Source organism: Oncorhynchus gorbuscha, linkage group LG20, assembly GCF_021184085.1.
Source record: "Oncorhynchus gorbuscha isolate QuinsamMale2020 ecotype Even-year linkage group LG20, OgorEven_v1.0, whole genome shotgun sequence".
NCBI classification, from domain to species: domain Eukaryota; kingdom Metazoa; phylum Chordata; class Actinopteri; order Salmoniformes; family Salmonidae; genus Oncorhynchus; species Oncorhynchus gorbuscha.
In genome coordinates, this window is record NC_060192.1 from 18689374 (window position 1) to 18709576 (window position 20203).

The 20203-nt window shown below is 42.3% G+C and overlaps 1 protein-coding gene across 2 annotated transcripts in view; it reads right to left on the reverse strand.

Annotated features, from left to right (window-relative positions):
* Window positions 1–5718: 5718 nt before the first annotated feature.
* The window catches only part of LOC124007519 (endoglin-like), a 46771-nt gene continuing 32286 nt past the window's right edge, over window positions 5719–20203 (reverse strand). For both annotated transcript variants that reach the window (XM_046318156.1, XM_046318157.1), the window contains exons 5-14: window positions 16678–16849; window positions 16360–16546; window positions 16125–16230; window positions 15675–15876; window positions 15113–15261; window positions 14442–14672; window positions 12345–12411; window positions 7747–7854; window positions 7550–7597; window positions 5719–7263 (exon numbers count right to left, since the gene is read on the reverse strand). In XM_046318156.1, coding sequence (XP_046174112.1) covers window positions 7139–7263; window positions 7550–7597; window positions 7747–7854; window positions 12345–12411; window positions 14442–14672; window positions 15113–15261; window positions 15675–15876; window positions 16125–16230; window positions 16360–16546; window positions 16678–16849 — 1395 coding nt within the window. In that variant the 3' untranslated portion in view covers window positions 5719–7138. The remainder of the gene's footprint in view (window positions 7264–7549; window positions 7598–7746; window positions 7855–12344; window positions 12412–14441; window positions 14673–15112; window positions 15262–15674; window positions 15877–16124; window positions 16231–16359; window positions 16547–16677; window positions 16850–20203) is intronic.

The window sequence follows — 20203 nt, forward strand, 5'->3', positions numbered from 1 at the left end:
AAACTGACCATCCTACCAATCTTCGACTTTGGCGATGCCATTTACAAAATAGCCTCCAATACCCTACTCAACAAATTGGATGCAGTCTATCACAGTGCAATCCGTTTTGTCACCAAAGCCCCATATACTACCCACCATTGCGACCTGTACACTCTTGTTGGCTGGCCCTCGCTTCATACTCGTCGCCAAACCCACTGGCTCCATGTAATCTACAAGATCCTGCTAGGTAAAGTCCCCTCTTATCTCAGCTCGCTGGTCACCATAGCATCTCCCACCTGTAGCACACGCTCCAGCAGGTATATCTCTCTAGTCACCCCCAAAACCAATTATTTCTTTGGCCGCCTCTCCTTCCAGTTGTCTGCTGCCAATGACTGGAACGAACTACAAAAATCTCTGAAACTGGAATCACTTATCTCCCTCACTAACTTTAAGCACCAACTGTCAGAGCAGCTCACAGATTACTGCACCTGTACATAGCCCACCTATAATTTAGCCCAAACAACTACCTCTTTCCCAACTGTATTTAATTTATTTATTTATTTTGCTCCTTTGCACCCCATTATTTTTATTTTTACTTTGCACATTCTTCCATTTCAAAACTACCATTCCAGTGTTTTACTTGCTATATTGTATTTACTTTGCCACCATGGCCTTTTTTTGCCTTTACCTCCCTTCTCACCTCATTTTCTCACATTGTATATAGACTTGTTTATACTGTATTATTGACTGTATGTTTGTTTTACTCCATGTGTAACTCTGTGTCGTTGTATCTGTCGAACTGCTTTACTTTATCTTGGCCAGGTCGCAATTGTAAATGAGAACTTGTTCTCAACTTGCCTACCTGGTTGAATTAAAGGTGAAATACATAAAATAAAATAAAATACATTGACATCCTCAAACAAGCAGTATGAACGTTAGCGGACTAAACTCGAAAGTTTATGATGAACTTCACCAACAGAGTGGAGCAGAGACCAGCCTTTGTGAAATCTAGCGCCGATTACATCAACAAAAACTAGAAAAAAGTTGGTTGTATTTGATTAACGTTTATTGTAAAAGTAAGGATTTCAGCAAACAATTGAAGGCATGCAACTACAGAGGACAAACATAGGTACAAGGTACATGATTACGTTTTGTATTGACCTTAGACAAATGGATGTAGTCTGATCTAGATTCCACAAAGCCTGGTCTCTGCTCCACTCTGTTGGTGAAGTTTGTTCAACTAGGAGTGGAGTTTAGTCCACTATATGAATGTAAACTTTGCCATACAGTAAAAAGTGTCCGTGTGTGTGTTATATCCTATGTAATCCTGACCTTCAACCACACAGGCAGAAAAGTAAACTTTGCCATTTATAGACATAGAACTAATCCTTGAAGACCACTCCTAATCAACAAATTAATCCATGTGTGCTACTTAACAATACACTATTTCCAACGGTTCTAATTTAAAAACGCATAATTGTTCCTTTCGTCTCGTCATGATCAGAAGTGTTAAATTGAAGACTAAAAGCACATTTCTGCTGGCTTCACGTGTGACCCTCCCTGCCTTGGCTGTGAAAGTGCTCGGCCCAGCTTGCCATATTATAATTGCTCTCGGATACGGTATGTCTTATTCTGTGTTCATAACCAAGTGAGAATGTGGTAATTACCAGTTGTGAAGTCGTAAATCCCAGTTGCATTCACATTTCTCGTTGAGAAACGTTGATTGGCTAACGGCCAATAAGCTCTTTCAACCATAAACTAAAAGTACAGCTATCGTGTTTGTAAACAAATGATTGTGTTCAAAAAACATATTAATGAATTGCTTTATATAAATTATGTTTTGTTTCATTTAACTGCTGAAAATGCTGTTATCGAGGTAATTTCCTTACCAGGAGTAATTACGAGTTGGAGGGGCATTCAAGTGGATTTCTCCTAGTCGTATGAGGTAAATACCACCATCCCACTTGGTTATGAACGCAGCATAAAATTGTGGGACACCCAAGGCATAGCAGATGCTTGAGTTGCTTCTCTTTCTATGCTTGAGTCTCACAGCAGCTACAGTATGCAATGTTAACTCTCCTCTGGCCTTGACCTTGCTCTTACATGTAAGCCAGCAAAGGAATCATAATGGATGTGAAGATATCACAATAACAATCACAATCAGTTTCTTAAACTAATTTTATTAAGACGGTTGATACACAAAAAAAACATATATACTTTTCAAAAGACAACATACGGTATCATTTGTATTTGTTCAGTGCACCATAAAAGGCACTTTAGCCAGGGTTATGGAATTCCCTGCATTTTTCATCCATGCATAGAATTGGAGCAGTAATTTTGTTAAGATGACAGACTAACAACGTTGTTAACAATCCTGAAGGGTGACATCCTGTATAGACACATTATACCCAGGCACAAACAGTCCTTAAATCTAAGGCATTATTTCTAACACAGCAGCCCAGTACAGATCGAAATGAGGGAAATGACTTCATGTTGCTGCTTAAAGGAAAAAAATAAATAACAGAAAAATGTATTCCTGGGAATATATTTAAAGGGTTAAGATACTTGGTAATGTTATTATTCCTGTCTGTCCAGATGAGTTTCAATGTATTCAGATTTTACATGTTATATTAGTTACAAAGAAATGTGATAAAACAAAAAAAGTAATCCCCTTTTTTATGTGATTTCAATTGCATATGATGCAAGAAATATTGGATGATATTTCCTTCCACACTTAGACATTGTACGTTTTTGGGAGCCTCCCAACTCAAGTGCTGCGTTGAGTGTATCACTCAATAACAGAAAGCTCATAACCACTTCCTAAGTCCCTCTCCCTCTCCTTTCTGGATTTAAACAAAGACACCTCCAGAAAGACAAACACTCACTTTCTCTCTCACACACACACACACACACACACACACACACACACACACACACACACACACACACACACACACACACACACACACACACACACACACACACACACACACACACACACACACACACACACACTCTCTCTCTCGTAATACATGCACATATTCTGTCTTCAACACACACATACACACAGTCTGCTCACCTCGCCTTGCGAGTGTCTAGCATTGTGAGAAAGGGACAAGTGGCGTGTGTTGAGGATTGCTTGGCTCATGTGTATCTATGAGCAGAGGAAGCTCTTGTCAGAGGCTGGGCCAGAATCTGCTGGGTTAACAACCGGATTAAATGACAGCCCATCTGATTTACCCTGCTTTCTGTCAGTACTCTCAGAGAGTCTAGCTGTCACAGACTGTCTGATACTACAACACTCCCTTCATTCACAGTTGCTTGCCTGTGGAGGTTCAATACAGTGGGACGCCAGTGCTCCCCTTATATGCTGACTATTGTGGGTTAAAAGTTTTGGCTCATAATAGCTCCAATGGGGCCTCCCGAGTGGCGCAGCGGTCTATTGCACAAACCATCTTTTGATTTCTGAACGTGTCGGCACCGGGTACTCAGGATGTGGCTGTGTTATTAATGTCATGTTAAATCAGGACTTTTCATTTGAACATATGGGGTGTTTTAGTTTTGTAGGTGAGGCTACCTATTTCTGATCTCGCTCCCAATGATCAGTGCTTCAGTTTATTATGTTGCTGTCCAGAGGTTCTGAATTTGCAATGCAACCGACTGTCCACATTTTTCTGCGCAATAGCCTCTTGATTTGAACATTTGAAAAGTTTTGGGGTGTGTAGTAAACTATTTGATTTAATATATATCTATATATGTATATATTTGAACGGAATAAGTTAGAGCATGCACACTTGCATGCATGCATGCACTCACTCACTCACTCACACATGCACATAGAAACACACACACAATGCATTATTAGTTAGCTACATAATTATTTAGGTGGGAAAAAAAAACATATCGGTCCATTCAAAACAGTGTGTTTGGTTGAGGAAGCTCACTTGGTATTAAGATGGCTGCTTTTGGTGACAGTATCAAAACAAATGAATGACTAATTAATAATTCATTACTCAACAAATATACGTTTGTGTAATGAACAATAACTAGTACAATCATAACAATAAAAAAATAACAATTATTACACAAATTGTATACTTTTGGTACAGTATTGCTGTTTCTTTCAGAGACATGGCTGAAGGGAATGTTTGAAGGGAATGTCTTTATACCCAGCAGGTCATAATCACAAAGCTTTTCTTTGTATTGTGAGAGCATTTTCAAAGAGGTAAAAAGAGGCAATACAATAATAATACATTTACATTTGTACAATTACACACAGAATGGGTTTACATTTACGGTTCAACCATCTATCACATCTGATTTCCATTTTTCTTGGCACTGAACATCAATCATTTGTCCCGAAATTACGATAATGCCAAAAATAGTTTTTCCTGAGTTCAATCATTTAGATGTTAAATCTTCATTTTTCATATTTTTTTTGTTGGTCTTTACAAATCTCACAATGTTTTTGGTAAAAACTTGCTTTGGGGTTGACTTTAGTTTGCATTGAGGAACGTAAAATGTGTCTCTATCTAGCTAGACATAATACAATTTCAGATAAATATTATATATTTTTTAAATGGACTATAAAAACTATTCATTATGCAAAGGCTCCTAAGTAACATTGACATGCATGGACATTTAGTTATAAATTCTGCTTGTATGTAACAGATGGCTTGGAGCAAAACAATATGATGTAGAGTGCATTTGGAAAGTATTCCGACACCTTCCCTTTTTCTACATTTTGTTACGTTACCACCTTGTTCTAAAATGTATTAAATCGTTTTTTCCCCTCATCAATCTACACACAAAACCCCATAATGACAAAGCAAAAAGTGTTTTTTTTTGTGCAAGTATATTACAAATTAAAAACTGAAATATTACCATTTACATAAGTATTCAGACCCTTTACTCAGTACTTTGTTGAAGCACCTTTGGCAGCAATTACATATTTGAGTCTTCTTGGGTATGATGCAACAAGCTTGGCACACCTGCATTTAGGTATGATTTCCCATTCTTCCCTGCAGATCCTCTCAAGCTCTGTCAGGTTGAATGGGGAGCGTAGCTGCACAGATATTTTCAGATCTCTCCAGAGATGTTTGGTCGGGTTCAAGTCCGGGCTCTGGCTGGACCACTCAAGGACATTCTGAGACTTGTCTCAAAGCCACTCCTGGGTTGTCTTGACTGTGTGCTTACGGTCATTGTCCTGTTGGAAGGTGAACCTTTGCCCCAGTCTGAGGTCCTGAGCGCTCTGGAGCAGGTTTTCATCAAGGATATCTCTGTACTTTGCTCCGTTCATCTTTCTCTTGATCCTGACTAGTCTTCCAGTCCCTGCCGCTGAAAAACATCCCCACTGCATGATGCTGCCACCACCATGCTTCACCGTAGGGATGGTGCCATATTTCCTCCAGACGTGACACTTGGCATTCAGGCCAGAGTTTAATCTTGGTTTCATCAGACCAGATAATCTTGTTTCTCATGGTCAGCGTCCTTTAGGTGCCTTTTGACAAACTCCAAGCAGGCTGTCATGTGCATTTAACTGAGGAGTGGCTTCAGTCTGGCCACTCTACCATAAAGGCCTGATTGGTGGAGTGCTGCAGAGATGGTTGTCCTTCTGGAAGGTTCTCCCATCTCCACAGAGGAACTCAGATGCTCTGTCAGAGTGACCATCGGATTCTTGGTCACCTCCCTGACCAAGGCCCTTCTCCCCCGATTGCTCAGTTTGGCTGGGAGACCAGCTTTAGGAAGTGTCTTGGTGGTTCCAAACTTCTTCCATTGAAGAATGATGGAGGCCACTGTTCGTGGGGACCTTCAATGCTGCAGAAATGTTTTGGTACCCTTCCCCAGACCTGTGCCTTGACACAACCCTGTCTTGGAGCGCCAAGAATTCCTTTGACCTATTGGCTTCGTTTTTTCTCTGACATGCACAGTCAACTGTGGGACCTTATATAGACAGGTGTGTGCCTTTCCAAATCATGTCCAATCAATTTAATTTACCACAGGTGGACTCCAATCAAGGTGTAGAAAAGGGTGATAAATGGAAAAAGGATGCACCTGAGCTGACTTTAGAATCGCATAGCAAAGGGTCTGAATACTTATGTAAATAAGTCAATCATTTTGTTTTAAATTAGCAAAAACCTGTTTTCACTTTGTCATTATGTGGTATTGTTTGTAGATTGATGAGTTATTAAAATATTTGTATCAATTTTAGAATAAGGCTGTAATGTAACAAAATGTGGAATAAGGGAAGGGGTCTGAAAACTTTCCGGATGCATTGTAACTCAAGTGAAACGGAATGAAAGAGAGAAACAAAAAAATAAGGTATCTGACTAGCTCACCAGAATAACCCATTCTCATGCTTGTGCTTAACAATCCGACATCTACATAAATTAAGAGGTAGCCTTTTCCCAATCAGACTCATATAAAGACAGATACCCCTTGGTATTGGAGGAGAACATTGGATATTTTAGCTTTGTTGATCTGTCTAAAGTCTTCAAATCTGACAAGGTGTCTTCCAGCCACCCATATACAGTAATACAATTTTAATTAAAACTACAGTCAATGTGATAGAACAGGTATCTCTAAATTGCCTACAATTTAGGTATCTCTAAACAGGTATCTCTAAATTGCCTACAATAAGGGGCCCTGACATTTCCAATCAAAACAACTGTGGATGTCGAGAGACAAAAACAGTTTCTCTAATAATGTTTTTAAAAGTCAATCTTTTGTCTCTTTTTTTCACTGACTGACTCTTATTGTGCCGCCATCAGAGAGGCACAATTTATTCAGAAGAATGCAATGAATTTCCTGTTAGTTCTTAGGGGATATGCTTTGTTTTTCCTGTTGCTGGGAGCCGGGGTCTTTTTTTTTCACCCTCCCTGACTTTCCGTCTGGAACTTTTGCTGGGAGGCTAGAGAGGTGAATGTTAGGTGCCTGGACTAGACTAGAGCCGCCCCCCACCCTCCCATTCCTGCTCCTCCCACCCCTTCCCGCCCCCGACCTCACCACTATCAGGTGGGGTTACGGGTGAGAGCGGGTGCGTGTTTGTGGTGTGACTAAAGAGAGGGGGGTAATGCTTTCTTAAGCATGGTGAAAGAGCGGCCAAATAGCACAAGGCCCCTCGGGGTGTCGGAAAGGGGAGACGGTGGTGCTGATGATCTCATGCCATGCTGCTGGTTGGCGTGCTGTGAGTGCTGCCAATGCTGGCATTAGCACTACTGTTCTGAGAGGGGGAGGGGTTCGTAGAAACGGGTTGCCGTTTGCTGGTCAGAGAGCAAGGACATCCTGGGGAGAGAGAAAATGTTTTTTGATTCATGGCAAGCCAAATTTCAGCTTGCAAAACCGTTGCCTCTGGGGTGCAAACCAGTTGCCTCTGCCTCTAATAAAGACTCATTTACTTGTTGGTTGATTGATTGCATGAATGATTGAGGGAGAAAGACCATGAGAGAGATCAGAAAAGGAGGAGGAAGACGGGTTTTCCTTTACATTACCATTCCCTATTCATGGAAAATATAGCTCTTTATGTTTAACTGTAACTGGCATCAACCATAAACAGTGACTAGCATCTTACCTGAGAGGTTTACTGCAGTCGACCCGACATCCAGTCCGGTGGGGTATCCTAGATCCCGTAAAACAGAATAATACCGTTTTAAAATGAAGTCATGGTAAAATTAAGAGAGATCGCAAATCAAGAGAAAAAGACCTCTAAAACACTTTTGAAGTATGTCATTGTAACAACACAAAAGAGATAGTGGGACTCTGACTCACCTGTGCGGATCTTGATGAACCACAGAGCTCCAATAAGCAGAACTCCAATCAGGAAGCCTCCGAAAGCAATGCCCAGCACGGCTGACAGACCAAAGTCAATACACACAGCTGGAACACACAGAAGAAACACATGAATGCATGTCTTGCAATGGGGTATTTTGTAGTATCGTTGGAGATCAGCGGAATCACACAGATCAAATCAAATTGTATTGGTCATATACATATGTTTCACAGATGTTATTGCGGGTGTAGCAAAATGCTTGTAATTTAAACCATTATTATTCCTCCTATGATTTCCTCATTTTCAGCACACAACCAGTTAACTTCTTTGAGATAGGGGGCGCTCTTTTAATTTTTGGATAAAAAACGTTCCCGTTTTAAACAAGATATTTTGTCACGAAAAGATGCTCGACTATGCATGTAATTGACAGCTTTGGAAAGAAAAAACTCTGACGTTTCCAAAACTGCAAAGATATTATCTGTGAGTGCCCCAGAACTAATGCTACAGGTGAAACCAAAATGAAATTTCATACAGGAAATGGTCCAGATTTCGAATGCCCTGTGTTCCAATGTCTCCTTATATGGCTGTGAATGCGCCAGGAATGAGCCTGCACTTTCTGTCGCTTCCCCAAGGTGTCTGCAGCATTGTGACGTATTTGTAGGCATATCATTGGAAGATTGACCATAAGAGACTACATTTACCAGGTGTCCGCCCAGTGTCCTGCGTTGAAATTATTGCGTAATCTTCAGGTCCATGCGCGTTCCATTTCTTCAGAGGAGAAACCAAACTGCCACGAATGATTTATCATCGATAGATATGTGAAAAACACCTTGAGGATTGATTCTAAACAACGTTTGCCATGTTTCTGTTGATATTATGGAGTTAATTTGGAAAAAAGTTTGCATTGTAATGACTTAATGTTCGGGTTTTTTCTTACCCAAACGTGATGAACAAAACGGAACGATTTGTCCTACACAAATATTTTTTTTTGAAAAACTGAACATTTGCTATCTAACTGAGAGTCTCCTCATTGAAAACATCTGAAGTTCTTCAAAGGTAAATGATTTTATTTGAATGCTTTTCTTGTTTTTGTGAAAATGTTGCATGCTGAATGCCAGGCTTAATGCTATGCTAGGCTATCAATAATCTTACACAAATGCTTGTTTAGCTATGGTTCAAAAGCATATTTTGAAAATCTGAGATGACAGTGTTGTTAACAAAATGCTGAGCTTGAGAGCAAATATATTTATTTCATTTCATTTGCGATTTTCATGAATAGTTAACGTTGCGTTATGGTAATGAGCTTGAGGCTATAAATAGGATCCCGGATACGGGATTGCTCGTCGCAACAGGTTAACATTACAAGCTCATACATTTTTTTGTTTTGTTGTCTTAAGCACATTGCACAATTTAGGCCAAATCTGTTTGTGGAAGCAAATGCTTATCGCTGTTATGTACTTGCTAGTTCTGGCTTTCTCATCATGCGATGTGAAGTCCCAGGGCTTGGCCCTGGCAGTGCCACCGTGGCAGCGTGTGTGTGGCATGGTCCCGCACAAGCCGTTGCAGCAATTACAGACGTAGATGCAAACAAAACAACTGGAGCCAATGGCTGAGGCAGAATTGCGCTCTCTTGCGCTCTCTCGGCAGAACTCTCAAATCAACTATTCTGAAAAAGGCCAGAAAACAGGCCGTGGCCATGTGCTGCGTTGACACAGGCCTCTGACACGAACACACACACACACACACACACACACACACACACACACACACACACACACACACACACACACACACACACACACACACACACACACACACACACACACACACACACACACACACACACACACACACACACACACACACACACACACACACACGTGTGCATCCTAGCAAATGAGCATATGTGCACATGTGCATGCACACACACGTTTCCCTGCTTCTGCTTCCTTACTAGTGAACATTTCCAACATGGACCCTGAGAATTTGGGAGGAAGCTAATCATCAGTCACCTGGGCAGAAGCCATCCTGTTTCTTACCCTGTGCAGTTTCTCTCACCTGCCACCTTAAGCCTCCTGCATCCTGTGCCACTGCGCTACATGCTAGGCTCAGCGCTACGCTAGGCTACCGACCGCTCTCTCTTTTCCTGAAGGAAAGACAGGATGCAGGAAGGGTGAGGGACAGCATTCTGTTTGTTTGGCTGCATCTCTTGCCACAATCCAAGCCATGTGTATCTGGTTAATATTGTTATTTATGGTGTCTATGTTCTTTAAATAATAATCAAGATCATTCATCGCCTCACCTTATTAAAATCACTTAATCATCACTGCTCTACTGTCACAATATATTGAAACCCTTGTGTGCCAATGAAATTAAACTAATGTGGAGAACACATCCTTCAATAAAGTCTAATGATTTAGATTGTAAGTGATTGTAAGTTATCTTTATAGGAGGATAATTAATGATCTACTACTGTACTAACAATACAGACTCAAAGGCCCTGTCCCAGTTCATGTCTAAACAGAAACCTACTTTACAGTCTTTCTTTTATTTGTTTTCCAAAATGGGCCGACTTGTTATTTGTGTGTTTGGGTTAGACAGCAAAGCTGAACAAACAGAGACAGGAAGCAGAAGCCTTGTTGTAGGTGGGGAGGAGGTGGAGAAGACGGGCAGCAGCAGGCCTGTACTACGACACTACTAGTCCAAAGAGCCCTCTGGGGGACAGCTACCAAACAGCAAGGACAACTGAGGGGGATTCACATCCTGGCCAATGAAAGCAGGCGGGACCCCCAGCAACAACATCAGCAGTCAGCCTGCTTCAACTGTCAAAAAAGCTCAATTCCAACACTCAGGCCAGAATTCTGAAGCAGAACTGAGAGCCCAGAAAGTTGGCTGGCTCCAGTTGTTTGGTGTGTGCACTGTGTAGTCACTTGGCAGGCGTGGATAAAAAGGAGCGCTTAGGTCAATGAGGAGTTGCCTGCAGTTTAATGGGAGGAAACGTTGTTCCCTTGCCACTGATTCTCGTTCAACCATTCTCCATCACAAGTCCCTGAGTCCCTCCACACGCTCACATCACCTTTCCATTACATAAGTACCAGAATGGGCTGGCCAGTAAAACAGGATGCAAAAACAAAAATGAGCAGTGGTGGTCTGGCTGTGTCGCCTCCAAACCCATCACCATCAAGCCACTGATGCTCCAACCTGTATCCTCTTCTTCTCCTGCATGAGGAAATTGCAGGAAACAATTACTTGTTGGCCATAGCTGGGGAGCTTTGTCCCAAGCCATAGCTGGGGAGCTATGTCCCAAGCCATAGCTGGGGAGCTATGTCCCAAGCCATAGCTGGGGAGCTATGTCCCAAGCCATAGCTGGGGAGCTATGTCCCAAGCCATAGCTGGGGAGCTATGTCCCAAGCCATAGCTGGGGAGCTATGTCCCAAGCCATAGCTGGGGAGCTATGTCCCAAGCCATAGCTGGGGAGCTATGTCCCAAGCCATAGCTGGGGAGCTATGTCCCAAGCCATAGCTGGGGAGCTATGTTCCAAGCCATAGCTGGGGAGCTATGTCCCAAGCCATAGCTGGGGAGCTATGTTCCAAGCCATAGCTGGGGAGCTATGTTCCAAGCCAAAGCTGGGGAGCTATGTTCCAAGCCAAAGCTGGGGAGCTATGTTCCAAGCCAAAGCTGGGGAGCTATGTTCCAAGCCATAGCTGGGGAGCTATGTTCCAAGCCATAGCTGGGGAGCTATGTTCCATGCCAAAGCTGGGGAGCTATGTTCCAAGCCAAAACATGAACCTGGGGTTCTCTTTTCTTTTTCACCCCAAAATAATGGGCTTGCAGAGGGTTGAGGAATGCAAGGTTAGTTCCTGACTCATCTTCCCAGAGATTGTCCTCCGCTTTGAAGAGGGACACCTTCCCCTCTTTGTTTTCAGGGGTTTCTGACAATAGCTCCAGTCATTTTTTTGTGACGGACAGCCGCTCGGCCAGACCTCGGACACAATGGATCCCCCTGAGGGTCATTACTAGCTGATTGTGGCCACAAAGTCAGGCTGCAGGCCTTCCTAAGGAAGAGGCCCCACCCCACCTCGCATCCCCTCTACGACCCCTCTCTTTTTGTATATCCTGAACTCATCATCGCCATGACAACAGGCCCAACGTTAAAGTGGAGCTCGTTGGAAGGCGAGACAACCGAGACAGACGGACAGACTGGCAGTAGCTGCTGTGGCTGGAATGAGATGGATGATGAATGTTCTGAGAAGGGAATTGCTGAAGAGGACAATGCAGTGGCTCTTCTATTATTGCATTTGACAGCATTGTTAGTGCTGATTTCATTTTTATTTATTTTGGTTTTCCACAGGAAAGAAGATGGCACATTTTAGCATAGGGGTAGTCGGGGGTCATATCAGCGATAGAGAAGAGTCATGTTTAAAAAATTTAATTTATGAATTATGTCATTTAAGGGCCAACATTGGGGTTATCATGTGTACTGTAAATGTTGACTGATGCCAAAGCTGATAAGAGAAAAGGTAAGGGTTGAGTTGCCAGAAGGACAAACTACACTACAACAACAGAGCTGGAAGGATTTGGAGTTAACTGAACTCACTTGGTGGTGGGATGTATGTCTGGGTGACCTCCAAATTCCTCTTCACTCTTCCTCCATCTCCACATTTCTACAAGAGAATACGAAGAGAGTGAGACACACATCATTCATATTGCTTTGTTGGCAAATATACTAAAACCTACTAAAGTCAACTCAAAACATCAAAAATGCTTTAAGGTGAAAGGGAAAGTTCACTAAATATTTGGGTTGAAGCTACAGTTTAGAATGAACCATGTTTAGTGAGCAACAGTTGGCACACATTATCCCTTGAAGCATATTCTCTGTGTATGATATTTTATTTTCAGTCTCGCTCTAAATGTACACTTTCTGGAACCGTTGGTGCTGTTATGAGGTTGAAATCAATTTGTCAGAGAAAAATGTATTCAAGGAGCTATGAAAAATGCTCAATACTGAAAGAAAGGATACTAAAAGAAAAAAATGGAACAGATTTTCTCATAGAAGTAAATAAAAAAGCAATACCCCCCCCAAAACACACACCTACGTGCACACACACACCTCCCCCCAACACACACCTAAAGTTGAAATTGGAAGTTCACATAAACTTAGGTTGGAGTCATTAAAACTCATATTTCAACCACTTCACATATTTCTTGTTAACAAACTATAGTTTTGGCAAGTCGTTTAGGACATCTACATGACACAAGTGATTTTTCCAACAATTGTTGACAGACAGAAAAGTTCACTTAAATTCATTGTATCACAATTCCAGTGAGTCAGAAGTTTACATACACTAAGTTGACTGCCTTTAAACAGCTTTGAAAATTCCAGAAAATGATGTCATGGCTTTAGAAGCTTCTGATAGGCTAATTGACATAATTTGAGTCAATTGGAGGTGTACATGTGAATGTATTTCAAGGCCTACCTTCAAACTCAGTGCCTCTTTGCTTGACATCATGGGAACATCAAAAGAAATCAGCCAAGACCTCATAAAACAATTTATAGACCTACACAAGTCTGGTTCATCCTTGGGAGCACTTTCCAAATGACTGAAGGTACCACATTCATCTGTACAACAATAGTATGCAAGTATAAACACCATGGGACCACGCAGCTGTCATAACACTCAGGAAAAAGACGCATTCTGTCTCCTAGAGATGAATGTACTTTAGTGCGAAAAGTGCAAATCCGAGAACGACAGCAAAGGACCTTGTGAAGATGATGGAGGAAACAGGTACAAAAGTATCTATATTCACAGTAAAACGAGTCCTATATCGACATAACCTGAAAGGCCGCTCAGCAAGGAAAAAGCCACTGCTCCAAAACTGCCATAAAAAAGACAGAAGAAGCCGGATTGCAACTGCACATGGGGACAAAGATTGTACCTTTTGGAGAAATGTACTTTGGTCTGGTTAAACAAAAATAGAACTGTTTGGCCAATATGACCATCGTTGTGTTTGGAGGAAAAAGGGGTAAGCTTGCAAACTGAAAAACACCATCCCAACCGTGAAGCAAGGGGGTGGCAGCATCATGTTGTGGGGGTGATTTGCTGCAGGAGGGACTGGTGCATTTCCCAAAATAGATGCATCATGAGGGAGGGAAATTATGTGGATATATTGAAGCAACATCTCAAGACATCAGTCAAGAAGGTAAAGCTTGGTCGCAAAATGGCTTAAGGAAAACAAAGTCAAGGTATTGGAGTGGCCATCAGAAAGCCCTGACCTCAATCCCATAGAAAATGTGTGGGCAGAACTGAAAAAGCGTGTGCGAGCAAGGAGGCCTACAAACCTGACTCAGTTACACCAGCTCTGTCAGGAGAAATGAGCAAAAATTCCCTCCAACATATTGTGGGAAGCTTGTGGAAGGCTCCCTGAAACTTTTGACCCAAGTTAAACAATTTAAAGGCAATGCTACCAAATACTAATTGAATGTATGTAGACTTCTGACCCACTGTGAATGTGATGAAAGTATAAAAGCTGAAATAAATAATTCTCTCTACTATTATTCTGACATTTCCCATTCTTATAATAAAGTGGTGATCCTAACTGACATAAGACAGGGAATTGTCAGGAATTGTGAAAAACTGAGTTTAAACGTATTTGGCTAAGGTGTATGTAAACTTCCGACTTCAACTGTACATACCTCACTGAAGCAGAGTTTGACGGAGCACTCCAGGTCCCAGCTAGTGGACGCCAGGTCATGGAGCAGGTCTAGGGAGAAGCTAACCCTGGTACTGTTGGGGCACATGGTGGAGGAGCACATCTCTGACCTGAAGGGTATGTCTCTGACCACCGGGCATGAGCCCTTGGAGCGCACCGAGCAGTTGATCACCTCGATGGTCAGCACAATCTCTCCCAGCATCCTCCCTGAGATCTGGAGGAGAGGAGAGGGATGAGTGGGGACAGGAATACTTGGAGTGCTAGAAATCTTTGCATACACTGCAGTATGGATGTTATATTGTGGCCTAGAGCAGGCCTGGTGGGAGATGTTGGTGGATGCATTTGCTCCCAAGTACATACTGCAAACTACATTGTATGGTCACTATATTATATATGGTGTTATACTGTATAGCAATATGATGATACTATGTACTGTAGATACATCCAGTCCTCTCCTGGATGGAGCTACATCCCCAAACATAAATTAATACCTGTAGATTGAGATTCTATTGAAGAGACTTTTGCTTTGTGTGTTAGGAGTCAAGCAGATGTGAAGGTGTGCAGGGCTTATGAGAATTTGGGCACGGCGGAGGAACTGGGAGAGGATTAGAAAGAGCAGGAAGGTGTTGGACTGAAGAAAAAAAATGGTCTCACCTCTGCGTAGATCCTCTTGTCACTCTGCACCTTGGCGTTGAGGTCCAGGGGGGAGCGGTAGTCTGGAGAGGTGTACAGCTGCATGATCAGAGGCATCTGAGGGGGGCTAGGGGGTGATGGGGTGGTCTCGGTGGGTGCAGTCTCTGTGACTGAGACAGCAAGACACAACGTTCACCTGTCAGTAAGAATCCATTTGTACATGATACTACAGGATAGTTGTACCATATATTTGTTTTAATAAAATCATAAATAATAATAATAATAATAATGTTGGCTAAGCTAGTTAGTTAGTCTAGTACAGGAGCCTGCTGGCAACAGTGGCATAGTGTTAGCTACCAATTACTGAGAACGCTTGATAAAGCATATTTTATTGCAGTTTTGCAACATTATACCAACCAACAGTATGAGCATTTATGATTGTTCACTCTGCGTCGGAATTTGCATTCACTTCATACATTAACTAATCGGAACAATTGTCAAATTTACAGGAATTCCCTAGTAATGCTACCCTTGCTAGAGGCCAATATTGACTATGCTCACTGTGACTATAACAGTATTTTACCTGGTGTGTGGTCCTTATTCCCCAGGACCAGTGTGACCATGGTGCCCTCGGTTCGGATCTCAGAGTAGCTTGTGATGGTGCTTGCTTTGAAGTGGTCCAAGGCCTTCTTCTGTACAGCATCGGCACTGTCTGTGGTGATGGTGACCGTGGGAGGGATCGTATGCATCATGTTGGTGGCAGCAAGCATGATCACGTTGTTAGACTGCAAGAATAGGATATAAAAGCGAGAATAGATATAGAATTAACAGAATTTTATATAATAGATAGTACTGTATGGTTATTTTCCAATTTATATAGGACACCTTTGTCAGTCATAGAGTATAATGCATACTGATCTGAGCCTGAAATGATGACCAGACAAATGCAGACAAAATGTCTGAGTCATTGGTGATTCCGTTTCAGGCATTGATACTACAATTTAGTCAACTGTAGATGTTATCCAGTGCTTACAAAGAAGCTGGTGTGCTGTGGGTCATGGATGCTCCACGTGGTACCCTGGGGACCTCTTAGGAACAGACTGATCTGCCTCTCACTGATGACGTGCACAGAGACATAGCTGGAACAATAGAAATTGTGTTGATTTACTGTTCAAGAGCACCAACAACCAACACAATAACCAGTATAAGGCCAATATCATGGAAAGTGTTGCTAATGTTTTCAGCCAAGAGACTCTTCGGTGTCTTACCGAATGCTGACATCCTCAGGGATGTTAACGATATATAGTTCTTTCTCAGTGTGACTGTTGAGAGGCTGGTTCGAGCAGGACTTGATCGATGAAGGTATGTTTGATTTGAATGTCAGATAGTGCTTGAGGGAGTGCCATTCATTTTCAAGTGTACAGTTGTTGGAGCCAGTTGGAAGGAGTCTTGTTCCTGTAAAATCATTCATGTTTATTATTCAGATTTGTTACATCATCTGTAATTCTTCAGTCACATCAAAAACAGACTGTTTGTGTGAGTTGTGTAAGTTTGAGGTACGTTGTATGTATCTGACAGTGTCTTACCCTCTCTCCCTGTGGAAGCGATGATCGTTGGGTTCTGGATGGTGGTGAAAGACGTCACCCCACCAAACTCCTCGGTGGCCCACCTCACTAGATCTTCGTTGTCTGTGGGCAGCGCTTTTCTATGGTTGTTGCCATTTGAACCATAAAACATTATATTGGAGTTGTTGGCCACCTGGAGAGTAAAGGAAAATACATTAGACATTGCATTTCAGGTCTCTTTGACTATCTATCTACTGTATGCAAGTTATGATACTATGGGTTCACTTCAATTGAACCCATATTGCAATAATGCAACACAGTCCGCTGGTCAAACTAGACCACTGAATAAAAATGTACATACTACTTATTAAGTTGTCTTCTCAGGTAGACACCCCTCCCAATTGGATTAATAAGAAGAGGTGTGTGCCTAGGCAGTAGTTCATAAACAAACACACTACATATATAAGGCAAGTTTGATTGAATCTGTCTGTTAACATGACCCACTCCATTCTTTTTAATTTCCTTTATGTATGTGGGGGGATTCTTGTTTATATACAGTACAACCCTAAGTCATTAAGCCACTCTACCTCTATGAGGGATAGACAGCTCTGTTTGTCTGCTCATTGTTACCGTGGCATTAGGTGAGTCAGCGCCTTATTTAGAGACTGCTACCTCATGTTTGCCCAATGTGTCTGACAACAGCCACATCAAAGCATGCCTCCCGTTTCCTCTCTCGCTCTCGCTCTCCCCCTTTCTGTCTGTCTATATCTTGATCTCCCTCTTTCTCCATCTCTCCTTTTCTCTCTCCATCTCTCTTTCTCTCTCTCGCTTTCTTTATTCTCTGAGCAGTGCAGAGCCATTTGAAAAGGAATGTTTATTATGCTAAAGTGTCTACAAGCCCGGTTGAACAACCCCATTGGAGCCAAGGTCTTTCCTTCGCTTCCTGAGTGGGGCCGGGAAATGGGGACCTTTTTAACTCTGTGCGTCAGTGGAGTCGGCTGGAATCTGGCTCCATACGGGTATAAATATATACATCCAGCCTAGTGCATGCACACTACAGCACACATTCCCCTAGCACGCATTCCCCTGTTTCCCAAACAGGCCAGGGAAATAATGGACTGTACATGAAGTACTCCAGTAGGTATTCTAATGTATCGGTCGGTTATGTGCCATTCTGGTGTAACCTAAGAGTCGCGCCCAATCTGTACTCATCTGCTAATCAAATATTTGTATAAAGACAACCATACTTCTATAAGCATATTAAAAAACAATTAGATTATTAGCCCAAGAGCTTGAGAATAGAGTCCCTTTAAATATTATACAGAGCATATGCTGACATCCTCAGGGATGTCAGCATGTCCCCCCTTTAAGATTTAGATGCACTATTGTAAAGTGACTGTTCCACTGGATGTCATAAGGTGAATGCACCAATTTGTAAGTCGCTCTGGATAAGAGCGTCTGCTAAATGACTTAAATGTAAATGTAAATGTAATATGGATGGAGCAAGATATCCATTTCGCTTTGGATCCTGTCTCAACAATGGCTTCATTTTCTCCCCCATTAATGTTCTTATCATTATTCCCGTTGCATTCCAGCTAATATAGCACACAGATGGACAAATTGTTCTGGACTGGCGGGACTTATATAGGTCCGATGTGTTGTTACAATTAATTTCAGGATAATGGATAGCATAAAAACAACAACAAACAATTAGCTACGCTGCATTGCACAAACTCACAGGAGGTACAGTATGTGCTCAGTGTTTTTCCAAGAAGAGGCTAGGGAAGGGGGAGAGAGCAGCAGCCATTGTGTTGGCAGTGATTTTGGCGTTTGAGGAATAATTCCATATATTTCCTGGTGGTCGAGGTCTTAGGGTGAAAACTAAGGGCTGGAAAGAAGACCACTGATTGTTCCCTCTGTGGACCTCCCATGTTAGCGGTCAGTGTGTGTGTTAAGGCCTGCCAGCTGCAGCCAAACCCCATAAAGCCAGTCAGAACGCTCTGCTGAGAGCCAAGTAAACCTGTGTGATTGATTGGTCCTTCTCATGCGTGTATATTTTGTTTAATGTGGATCGAAATAGAAAGACGGGAAACTACAGAGACGAGAACTTAAAAAACATCACAATGGAGGGAGAGGAGGAGGGGCGGAGAAGGAAGTAAGTAAGGAAGAGAGAAAGAGAGTGAGAAGGATCAGCGAATGATAGAAGGAACTACTTTGACATGAATTTGTCTCCTGGGGGTCAGAGTTCGACGCTGCACGGCCAGGGGACATAACGCACAACAGGAAGTAGTCTGAGCAAGAAGTGGCATTGTCTACTGGCACTTTCAGAAACTTCTCAGATTAGACTTCCTTCCTTTGGCCTGATCCAGAGGGGTTGAATGAGCCAGGGATGACAAGCTCCACGCATCCTCCTGTCCTATACTCCTCGCATCTCCTCTCTTCTCCTTCTCTGTCCTCCCTTCTGATTCACCTCACTTCTCTCCTCTTCTTCTCTACTCCCATCTTCTCCTCTCCTCTCGTCTCGTACTGCATCATTAACCCCGTGGAGAACACTGGAGTGACAGCTAGGTACCATATCGCTCAGACGCTGTGCAGACACTGTATTGTGTGTAGCCGTGACACTCAGCATTGTGTGTCTGTGTCGTTGCTATCACAGAGGAGTCAGGGGGATTTATTAAGTCACTGTCAGAGAGAGCTATCTGGTGGGCTGTTTAGAACAGGCACCCATCCAAAATAGATTAGGTTCGAGGTCAAGGCCATTCGCCTATCTGTCTGTCTCTGTCCCCTTGGCTCCAAGGATGCATCGTGAACTGTCTGCACGAGGGCGTGCGGGGGACAATGCCAGAGGGGTCATCAACTCTTACATAACATAGAAGAGAGAGCACTGGGTGTTTCTCAATATGCATACTACCGTGCTCCACACTCTCATGCTCCGAGTGAATTCTCAGATTAAGTTCTCTCGAGTACGTTCTTGCGAGGACAAGAGTGTGGAGAACGCATAAAACATTACAATTGAGAAGCACTCACACTTCCCCTACTATATTACCTCACGCTGCACCTTCGCATTCACTGAACATTCTTCCAGCCAGGACAATTGCAACAATAGACAAAACAAGATATACAGAAACCAAACATTTTACTTCATAACTATCAGCTACGTGAATCATAATAATGTAGCTAACCAGATAGGCAAAAATGACCTGAAATGAATATTATGCAAGATAGATATCAATTCTTTGTTGGTAGCTAGCTAACAATTCTTCATGGCTATCTGGCTATTGAACAGTAGTAACTAGCCAGTTAACCCTATTGACTTATTATGGGCTTGCGATCTACGGTACGTAGGCAGGTAAACATTTAAAAATGTAATTTTAATCAAGATAAAATATTGTTGTCAGACAACATATGAGATGTGAATAGGCAACATTTCATTCCCAAATGGGAGTGTATTTTGCTTTGCATACTTTCCGTTGAAGCTTGCATCGATGCATTCTTCAAAATATGTAGAAACGGAGTATGTGTTCCATTCGTGCCCTCCGTGCTCCGT